The sequence below is a fragment of the Panthera uncia genome, chromosome B4, assembly GCF_023721935.1.
Source record: "Panthera uncia isolate 11264 chromosome B4, Puncia_PCG_1.0, whole genome shotgun sequence".
Lineage (NCBI taxonomy): Eukaryota > Metazoa > Chordata > Mammalia > Carnivora > Felidae > Panthera > Panthera uncia.
The window spans coordinates 119,795,368-119,807,095 of NC_064809.1; the positions used below are offsets into that span (position 1 = coordinate 119,795,368).

Below are 11,728 nucleotides of genomic sequence, written 5' to 3' on the forward strand. Positions count from 1 at the left end.
AAAAGAGCGGCAAAAAAAGAGGACCCCAGAAGTTGGGGGGGAAAAAAAAAAATATAATTAAGCGGGACGGAGGTGGACCCCCCCCCCCCCCCCCCGCAGATCATACTACATATCCTGGTGCTCACAGGTGAGCTGCAGTGTTCTGTCTGAATGGGGTCCAGTCTCTGAAGGCTCTTGAACAGCAGTAGCCTCCAATCAAAGATTTTGTTGTGCACCCTGAGGAAATTCTACTAGTATTTCCTAATTTTTCCTACAAGAGAAACTGTAGGGTTATCACATGAATATCTCCCTCATGCCTCCTTCCAAAGAAGTTTTCAGAATCAATTCGGTTACCCAGGGGTTTCTGCTCCTTATCTCTCGGAAGAGGACTGGGATTTTTGGAAGCATCTCCCTATGCTATCACACGTTGGGCCTCTAAACAATGTAAATGGCCAAATGAACATGCTTCTTGGAGACAAGAGACCTTAGCTTTGGTTCTGGATCCAGCCAGTGAGGTAAGTCACAAAGTCTCAGTGTCTTATGTTTCTCATTTATTCAGTGAAGCCATAATTCTTGCATTCCAGGGGTAAAACCAAACAAAGTGAGAAAACTCATGCAACTGAATTTTGGAAAAGTAAATGTACTATTCAAACACAAGACATTCTTCTTGTTACTGATACTGCTATATACCAATTATTACTAATAACAGGTGTTATCAGTTGTCCCTAAGGAGAGAAAATGAGTGTATAACTTATTGGGCTGTGCAGATTCCTCAACCTTTGCAATAGACTCTGCAACAGATCCCAGAAAAGAATAAATAAATATAATTGCTAACATATGGATGTGCTTACTATGTGCCAGGCAGTATTCTAAGTCAATATGTTCTAATACATTAACTCATTTAATCCTAACACTACTTCTATGAGGTAGGCCCCCATTTTACAGATGAGGAAATTGAGGAACAGATGTTAAGTAGCTTGATCAGGGCCACACACCAAGTAAATTAGAATTCAAACTCTAAATTTTTGTCAATAGAGACCAGGATCTTAGTCTCGAACCCTTCACTTTTTTGCTTCCCATAATTCTCCATCAGGAAGATAAACCCAAAGAACATTAAAAATGTCAGAAAAATGCAAATTAGTTTCTTATTTTGCATAGATACTATCACTTTTTAAGTGGTCCTTTGGTTGCATAGACTGGTCCTCTTGGGCATATTTAGAGTAGTAGCAAGCACTTCAGGTCAATGTAAAAACTCTTTGCTTTTCTTTAAGAATACCTGTGACTTATTAGTTTAGTGGTGCTAATGAGGCCAGGGCCATAGGTCAAACCCCACATGTGCCAATTAATTTCAAAGCTTTTCTCTTTGAAAAGCTTTTCCACAGCCAGTGACTGTACCCTTAACTTTGACCAGCTGTCATACAAATGCATGACTGGCAGTCCAAGGGGTACCAAAACAAGGAATACAAATGGTGTAGCCCAAACCCAGCCCCACTCAAAGCAATGCTAATAGTATGTATCTTTGAATGCCCCAAACTATACACTTCCTTCTTTAGTTGGAAAGACAGTATCAATAGGCTGGCAAAAGGTGGCTGGTCAAGGTTTAGAAGCCTATAGATTCTTATTGTCCCCTCAAATGTAATCAAGTGCAACTTAAAACTGACCTACTCACTTGTTCTCACATTCAAGAGAGTAAGAATATGTGAAGATGAGACCTGTGAGCTAGTCCTTCCTTGCAAAGAAAGATGGCTATCTGCTTTCATGAGGTGTGTGCTCCTTTGGCCAGATGACCCTCATGTATTTGGTCATGTCTGAGCTTTTATTCCATCCCTGAGGGGTTGAAGCTCACCTTAAAACAAAACAAAACAAAACAAAACAAAACAAAACAAAACAAAGAAGCTGGCTACTCTTTCATTAAGTAGGTGGAATCGCCTATCTTTAGGAGCAAACAGAAACTCTGTAGAGAAGATAAAGGACACTAAATGTTCTTTGGCCACTACTTAAATCCAAGGTTCTCCTTTCTTGAATAGCACCCAATCCTTGATAATTACAATCTGGACTATGAGTCCATTAAAGTTAGAAGAAGTCATTTGCTTTAACAAAATCCCCTTGTTTTATAGACAAGGACATTTTGACCCAGGAAGTTTAAATGCCTGCCAAAGTCATACAGCTAATGAATGACAGGTCTGGGAGCAGTTTTCTGAGCACTATATTTCAAATGAAAGAAGCCTGAGTTAATAATAATACCTAGATCTAGGAAGGTTGTTGCAATCAATAACAATGAAATTCATTGCAAAGTTTCACTTAAAGCAGTATGTTTTAATACATGAAGAATGCCTTTAGTTTATTCAGACCCGTTCTTAATAACTATGCATTGGAAGTATGTTTTACAAAAGCCATAAATCTGGAATAGCTGAAAGGGTATCCAACTTTTTTTTCTAATTGATTTACTTCTCCTTTTTCCCAGACCGCCGAGGTAAAGCATATACAGTTTATTTAAGGGACTGTTTATAGACTCTTAAAACTAAAAAGGACCCCCGAAACTTGCTTTCTTTTGGTTGCTCTTAATTGAAACCATCCAAGATAGTTGGTTGTCTGTCAATTTTTTAAGTATCTCCAAAGAGAGAAATTCCACGAGCCCCTAAAGTACATGTTAAAATGGTTAATCACCATGACTGTCAAAAAATTATATCTATGGCAAGCTTAACTTCTATTTCAGTTGAAGCTCTTTTCCTCTTGCTATGTTTCATGCAAAATGAGGTTATAACAAGCCCTCCTCTATGAGGGCTCCATCAATCTGGCAAGATAATAGCTAGCTCTTTCCCAACGTGCCACTTCATTATGCTACCATTTTCCTCATAGGACGGTGAGAGCACAAGACTGGCTGATACCTTCTCTTACTATGATACATAGGGAAGAATTAGTAATTAGCTGTTCATTGGAACTTTCATTTCATAAAATGTCTGGGGAAGCTGCATTAATTATAGAGGAACTGTTCCACTTATGCTGGGAAAATATTCACAAAACAGATAATCTAGAAGGATGCTTCCACTGTGCTGTAGTGGAACTTGTGCTTGTAGACAAAGATGAGCTCATTCACACACTGGGTCAGTCAATACAAAGTCAACATTAAAAACTTTTTTTATATTCAGAACTGTTCTTTTCTAATAGGTTGAGAAAATTCCCCTTGTTAAACATTCGGGCCAAGCAAAAAGATAAATATGGAGGCAATTTTCTTTTAGATGTTTGAATTTCAAACTAAGATCAGAAACTGCCTTCCACTATTAAAAAATAACAAGAACAACAAAACTATACTTTCAAAATGCATTTGACACAGCTTAAAATAAAAAGCACAGCCACAGTAAAACTTTGAAATTAAGGATAAAAACAATGATAAGAGTCAATTGACAGGGGATAGAGGTGGGGAAGACTGATTTCCTCTAAAAAGTATCTCAAAGACTGTAAATGCTTAAAGCTGACTTCTACACACACTAAATCTCAGCGGACAAAAAGGAAACTCAATAAAATTTGTTGACAACAGTTAATGCCTGTTAGAATAATTGGCTTAGACACAAACCAGACCATCAGTGTAGCTTGGGGATGACCAAAATGCAGTCTCTAAGACATTGTTAGTATACACTGTATTCAGTTGAATAAAAGAAAAATAGTTTTATCCAATAGCTAGATATATAGGAGGTATAAATTGTCCAAAGTACTTGACAAACCTAATTCTTTAAGGTTCTGAAGACTGAGATCCCAAATAAGTAATTCCATTCCATTCAATTGGATTCAATTAAATTCAATTCAAGCTTGTCAGTTCAATAATCAAATACGAGCCTTTACTATATCAGCCAAGCATAGGGCTAGATACTAGGATTCAATGGTAAATAAATATAGTCTTTGGCATCAAGAAGCCCATTGAGAGGGTAGATCATGGCTAGGTGATTTCAAATGGGACAAAATCTTCAGGAAAAGCATAAAGGACTATAATCTATCCTTCTATGATTGTGTTTCTCATATGACATTTGATAATAGTTACATGCAGTTTTGAAACATCCTGATCAGACTATGAGTTTCTTGAAAGCCAAGTCAATCTCTCATTCATTTCTAGGCATCTTATTCATGCCTAGTACAGTATCTCACATATAGCACATGCTCCATCAATGTTTTGAATTAAAGCTAACTTCTCTTTGGCAAAAGAGATTGTCCAGTTGACTAGAAAGTTAACAAGAATACTTTTGTTCATGAGGTTCTGTGTCAGACAAAAAATTTATGTAAGTCATAGAATTCTATTAGGCAGAATTTATGAAACATAGAGTCTCAATGGCAATGCTGACAATAATCACAATTTATGAAACCACTTTCTATCCAAAGTTATACTTCAAACATATAGAGTGCCTATATATAAACTTTCCCTTTCAAGTTATTAAAATGGAGTTTAAAAACATCTGCTAAAATTTGATCATTGTAGTAACAATAAAAGAACCTTTTCAGTGGCTTGAAATTGGTTTCCATCTTAGTTGTCCCATACTCTTAACTGTCTGTGTGCACATGTATCAGTATTATATGATTATGTGGGACCAAATCACTATTTCTGTTCCCATTTTTCATCATCTAATTCAAACATCATAGGCACAGAATGATCCAGTTTCCATGCACTGTGCATGGAAATCCTGCAGCACATCATGTCAAATAAGACAATTCAGCTTGGCACATAACAGAAGACAATTGTGGGCTTGGCAATCACCTGGATCCTTGGATCAAAGGAAATTTTGCAAATGGATTATCAAGGGGGAAAATCTCTTGAGCATAATAAGTGGAATTACTTATTCATTTTTTATATGTGGATCAGTAGCAGCAAAATAAAGAGTAATGACAACCCACCATTGGGTGATGTCGATGTAACACATTTGCCTTTCACTGGATATTTCAAAGGTAAAACAGGTCTGCTATTTTAAAATTACCCACCCAATGAACTCATTCATCTGCACTACAACAGAGAACCAGATAGAATTGCTTTGTTGGGAGAAAAATACCTGAATTCACTCTATTGAAGCATTAGCTGGAAACAGAGAGGGGGAATTTACTCATTCAAGTATAGAAAGCACTTCTCATTCTCTGTTAGTAGTTGTTTAAAGACTGTTTGTTGCCAAATCTGTGATGAGTACCCATCAGTCCTCCACCAGCCTCTCCTTTCCCATCTCCCCGACTCATCACAGACTGCTATATTCAGGACCCTTCCCCTAGTCTCTCTCTCTCTCTCTCTCTCTCTCTCTCTCTCTCTCCCCCCGTCACACACACACACACACACACACACACACACACACACACACAAGCACACGCCACCTTCCCCAGGAAGAAGATGAGAGAGACTTGAAGTCTGTGAGTCATCAGACGAGCTATTCAAAGCTTAGTGGGCAACTGAGGTAAGCTATCTACACTCGAGTGATAATGAACCTCTAAGAATGATTCATGCTCACTGAGGACCTGAACAACAGTTTCCTGGAACTCTCTAAAATTCCAAACAATTATATAGAATGAGCAATTGGCTTTAAATCTTTCACTGTCCTATAATGTACAATTTGATAGGTACCTCTGAGGTAGATTCTTTAAGTGGTCAGTTCCCCCAGGCAACATTGAGTTATATTTGTGTTTATTATTTGGAAACATTGAGTTGGCTGTCTATTTTTTATTGACTGTCAACATTTTAATCACCTGAGATCTACTTATGGGATAAGTAACCCCACACTTGTCAGAAACCCTTTTCCAGATGGAGAGTCCCAGAGAAAAGCTAAGTCAAAGGAAGGCAATAACCAAAAAAATCAAGGTCAATTTGCATAGAGGACAAATTAATATGGCATTTGAGTTTGCATTTAGAGACTGTCTGTGTATTTGCAAATGTGCCTTTGAGTGAAGTTCACCTTCTGTTCCTGGTGATTTCATATTGCGTGGAGACATCTGGGATGTGCCCCCTTAATTCTTTCTCCAAGTTCCCCTTACTATTTTACTCCAAATTACCTAGCACTTGTTTCCATATGTTTATATGTGCACCCACAGATCTTGAGACAAAAAAACCCGCAATCCTCTAGGCTCCATCTTGTCCCATCCTTTCACTGAAAGGAAAGGAATAGTGAGGGTAGAGCACAATAGATTTGGGAAAGCTCTCAGCAGGAAGTAGTTAAAAGACAAACTGCTAAGGAGGAAAATTCCATCCTAAATCTGCAAAACCTGCCACAGCCCCGTTGAAACACTAGGCTTACTTTAAGGTGAAGAATCTCAGAGGCTGAGGACGGCTGCCAGCCACGGGCAGTCATTCAGTTATTCACACACTCCCTGCGGTTGTAAATCCACAGAGCAGTGAGAGGGAGGGCTACTTACTGAAATAAAAACCCCTGTCTCCACACACGAACTGAAGAGCGTCCACCAACTCAGCCCCACAGAGCGTCTCTGGTCCAGCTGTGGCAGAGCTGGTGAAGGTGAGCAAGCACAGGCCCAGATAGAAGAGATGAGAGGGGGACATGATGTGCATCTTTACCTGCGAAAAACACAGAAGAATGGTCATGTTTCCTCCCTGGTCCTTGCAAGGGCAGTGTGGGTGAGGCAAAGGTACATTGCCCCCCTGCCCCTCCCCTCACACACACATTCTGTTACTGCCATTAGTCAGAACTACCCTGCACAAAAGTGCATCAGAGTGCATGGCAGACCATAGGGTGGTGTGGACGGATCATGTCTTGGCATCAAACAACCTGTGTTTAATCCCCTTGCCACTGTGGACTTTTTTCGAACCCCTTCTTTACAGATTCCTATTACAATTCAATGAGATAAAACATCTAGAAACATTTACTATGTAAATGAAAAATGCTATTATTGCAGTAGAATCCCACACCACTCAGAGATCCTGGTAAACCTTCTGAATTTTCAAAGGTTAAACTATGCTCAGTCCAGATTTGGGGCCAAATACGTTTTATTAATTTAAATTCTCTAAAGATTGGCCATTCAAAGATGACATATGCAGTCGTTATGGACCAGAATATGAAGTTAACTAGAACATCATTCCCCAGCTACTTATTAAAAAGAATTTACTGTGGATAAAAGAGGACTTGTGAAAATACTGTATGTCGTTATAGGGTGGTTTTTTTTTTTTAATTTTTCACTTAATGAGAGAGAGAAAGAGAGAAACAGAGACAGAGAGAAGCACAAAGAGAGAAACTTTTTACCTAGGGAATATCAGTAGTTAACACAACCACAAGTGGAAGTGAAAATATGAACAGAAACTGGAGAAATACGAGGATTTAGGAATGAAATTGGCTCATGCTAAGTAGACCCTTCACCTTCTGTATTCTAATGCCTTCTGTGTCAAGTGCACTATCAAATCAACGTATGTGTAGATATTGCCTTTCAAGAACAGGGCATTAAGCTCAAAACCTGCAAAAGACTTCCTTTTTTTTTTTTTTTTTTGTCACAGGAATTGTGACTTCATGTCTCGGAGGGACTTATGTGTCACTGTATCCATTTTACAGCAAAATATACCAAGGGACCCCTGGTTGACTTATTTAGCCAATAATAGAAGCCAAATGGCAGCCTTGCCTAAAGCAAGATTTCTGTGGCTCAAGGCTCCATTCACTCTCAGAGTAGTAGTGATCACTAACTTTCCCACATTGCTACTTGTGGCACAAAGATGTGGTTTCTTCCAGGAAGACTCCCAAGGCAAGTAGCTTCATCTCTTTCAGATGCATTTACTTTCAGTGGCCTTGGATGAGTCACTGACAGGATGTAAGCGAGGGACCCTGTCAAAAGGGTCATGGAGTTACGCTGGAAGTGATCATTATAAAAAGAGGCTTTTCTGAACCTCACAGTAGAGGCCGGTCCATTCAACCCCATCCCTTTTGGAGAAACAGACTCCATCATTTGTCCTCCTTGCCCTCCTAACTCTCAACTTAATGGCTCTCTACATCAGTGGCAGACTTTACTCCATCATTCTAATTAAGATTTCCATTTTTGTGGCCAGACCTTCAGCTCAGAAATTGGGAAAAAACCTTAAACCCCTGACTCTTGTTAACACAACATAAATATTTAGTTAATGCTTGTAAAATAGTTTAAGATGAAAAGTGCCCTCTGTTTGCAGATCATCATAAATAATGACCGTAAAATAGAAGAGAAGGTAAACACCCAACCGAACATCTCTTCCATTTTCTCAGGAGGATCTCTGCCTGGAAGCCCTCTGCCACCACATAGCCAAAGCCACCAGGACTGCTGGGCACAGGTCATCAGCCAATCTGCATTGGTCTTAGTTATAAAATAATTGGTGGGGGCTTTCCCCTTCAATACTTCCAGTGGAAATCTCAACAATTCCAACCCAACTGGACTTCACTGCGTTTTTCAAAAGAGCAAACTCCAAACTGATCTTACAGAACATACCCCACACTCTGGCAATGGGCCATTTTTAGAATGTATGCTAGTCTACCTGTCTCACTTCTCCATCTCTCCCTTCTTTGTTGAGTTTATAGTAATGCCGAGGGCCAAGCACCTGCAACTGTAGATGCCTTGAAGTTCTTTAGTTTTCGTGAAATCCAGGGAAAGAGGTAGCCTTAGTGAATTGAGAACTTCGGGAGATGTCAAAACTGTATTTTCCATAGTTATTTCTGGTATGACACATATAACCCCAACAATACCTATAGATCACTAACATTTAAGAATTTGAGATTGATTTTATATAGATTTTTCTTTTTCCTTTTCTTTTTTGCTGAGTTATATTGTTAGATAAATATCAGCACTTTTATCTCTAGGACAGGATAGAATCTATACTGCATTTTCCTTTAGTTCAGAGAACAGTCCAGTACACCCACAGAGAACCAGAGAATTTTATCACATCATGTTCCCCTAAAAGAAAACAATAACAAACTCGCTTAGGAGTTAAAAGTTTGAAACAAGTGGCCCCATATGTTCATCCTTTTCTTGGTCTTTTATTTTGCCAAACACAAAAGAAACAGAGAAAGGAAAGATACAGAGAGAAAGGAAAGAAGAACCAGAAAGAGAAGGAGAGAAAAAAAGGGGAAAAACATCAGAACATTGTTTCTCAAAAATCATTCACATTTTCAAAATTTAAAAGACCTTTCTTTTTATCTTAAATAAATGGAATATCAATTGATTCCAGATGTCTGGCTACAACGAAAATGCCCAGCAAAATTTCAGGGCAATAGTCATAAGAAAATACTCACTGTAGGTGTAACCATTTTTGTTTGTTCCAGATCTTTTACAGCAGGTCAGGGTGGGTATTATGAGGCTGATGTGAATAGAAAACAGGACTTAAAAACATGTGCTGCTTTGTGGGTGGGGCTTGTGAAAGCATCTAGTTACATTTGGACACCCAGGCAGGTATGCTATTAGCCTGGGTAAACTGCCTTTTGTCCATTCAAACAATGAACAAATTGCACAGCTGGGATTTGAGTCAATCTTTTCCTCCCAATCAAGGCACCAATTTCCATTGTGTGCCTATTGTAGCCACCCTGAACAGTGACCCAAGCTCCAGTCTTCTGCCTTACCCTCTTCCCTCTGACTCAAACACTTGCAAATATCTTGAGACTCAGTACAATCAAGTTGTGAATGCTGCCTCTAGGCAGGACACCTTTACTTACTGAATTATGTTTGAAGGATCACACGGCTTCCTCAAACCACTTACTGCTCCAGGAATGGGGGGAAAGCAATAACTTATTGCTAGCTTTACTTCTGAAAAGTTCATCTGGAGACAGTTTTCTAAACTTGTAATTAATGCAGAATAACACTCAACAACCTCTTTTATGAATATCTAAGTAGGGAGACAAAAACCCTAGCTTTAAGATCGCCTGATCTATCTATCTATCTATCTATCCACACATATATATACACACACATATATATGGATATATATACACACACATATATATATATATACACATACATATATATATATATATATATATATATATACGCACACACACACATACATGCATATACATATAGAGAGACTTCATTTCTTTTAAAAGCAAAGTACCCATCATGTGGCTTTGTATCTTGAGGGTAGCAGAATCAGGTGCCTGACAAAGCTGTATCCCTAACTCCTAAGCCACTTACTTGACTAAGAAAAGTCCTAGTGGTGGAGTATTTGAAAGCAGCGAATGAATGCTGTACTAAGTGCAGGGACGTTTTATGAATTGAGCTCTTAGGCAATTGCATCGAGAAGCCAGTGACAGCGGCTTAAAAGTGCTTGCAAATTGGAAAAACACAAGTCTTGAAGGATATAATTTTGCTGAGAATGGAAACTTGAACTAGGGCCAGTGATTGGAAACGAGAAGTTGGCATTAACAACAGCAGCCAAATTTACCTAAAGAGACTTTACAACACCGAGTATAAAATCAGAGTGTTACAACATGAAACCCTAAGTCCAAACTTCGCCCATGATAGTCCTCTTCAAAAGAGAAAACTTAGACATGCAGTTGCTAGAAAGTTTTCCCTCTCCGTATATACAGTATGCATTTGTTTAAATTATACGAATATGCGAGGTCAGCAAGAATTGTCAAGGAGTTCTTTTTCGGAAGAGCAAATTAAACTTCACTCTGACTCTCTGGGCATAAGTGCAGAGAGTTCTGGGACCTTAGCTCCAAAGATCATATTTAAAAGCTTTAATATCATCTAAAAGATAACTCTTCGTATGTGCCTTGTAATAAAAAGTCCAGTCCTGACAAGTTACACACACACACACACACACACACACACACACACACACACATACACACACGAACATGGTCTTAAAAATAAAACATCTGCACCTGCAAAAAAAATCCAAAAGTTCATATCCATGCTCTACAGTCTTTAACCATAGACAGGATTTAAAGGAATCTTCTATAAGGACACCACTGAAGCCCTGCAGAAGTGGAGGATTTAGCACAAGTACCTTGCAATAGTTTCTACTCATACAGATATCTGTGCAAAGGCATCCATCTCCCGGAGCTATTTTTTCAGATCCCACAGAAATGCATATTCAGCAATTTATAAATAACTCTCAGTTCCGAAACAATGAAAATTCTAAAGTGAATAACATTTCTAGGCAGAAGCAAACAGTACACAATTTAAAGAAAATTCCCCAATGACTTTAAAGAGTAAGAAATATTTACCTTCAAGAAATCACAAAAGCAGCACTTAAATAATTGGGTTGGAAGACTGCTGATTTTTCCCATTGCTTCTGAAGTGCAAAGTCTGGAAATGAATTGCTTAGCAGGAATAATGAGGCAAAAAGAAATCCAGAGAGATGGGAGATGTTGAGAGCAATGTCACATTTCAATTTTGAGGACTTTATTCCATTGCGCAGGCTCTATCTGCTCTGAATTTAGCAGTGACAGTGAGATTTAGCAAACAGAAGAGGGATTTAGAGAAAATCCTCACATTTATCTACAAAACACAGACACTGTAGACAGGAAACAGCTGGGGGAACATTTGCCTTCTCTCTCTCTCCCTCTTCTGGCAAAGTTATCGAGTAAGGACTTTTTTGGGCATGGTGACAAATAACATCATACCTTTGCATTTTAAAACTAGAGCACAGAAGCATTTTTTTCCCTTAAAAGAATGTGTGTTAGTGACAGGGTTAGCAGACATTAAAATACTGATGCTGCCATAGAAAATAAGGATCTGTTCTCTGATTAACTTTCTGCTGGGCAGGGAGACACATCTGCTAATACACCTTACCAGTATTAAAGGAACATATGATGGAGGATGGGCA

The 11,728-nt window shown here is 38.7% G+C and overlaps 1 protein-coding gene across 3 annotated transcripts in view; it reads right to left on the reverse strand.

Moving 5' to 3' along the window:
• IGF1 (insulin like growth factor 1) overlaps positions 1-11,395 on the reverse strand; it is a 77,741-nt gene extending 66,346 nt beyond the window's left edge. For 2 of the 3 annotated variants that reach the window (XM_049626188.1, XM_049626187.1), the window contains exons 1-2: positions 11,127-11,395; positions 6,355-6,511 (exon numbers count right to left, since the gene is read on the reverse strand). In XM_049626188.1, the coding sequence (XP_049482145.1) occupies positions 6,355-6,511; positions 11,127-11,189 (220 nt within the window). In that variant the 5' untranslated portion in view covers positions 11,190-11,395. The remainder of the gene's footprint in view (positions 1-6,354; positions 6,512-11,126) is intronic. The other variant, XM_049626189.1, reaches the window with a different exon arrangement.
• Positions 11,396-11,728: the final 333 nt, after the last annotated feature.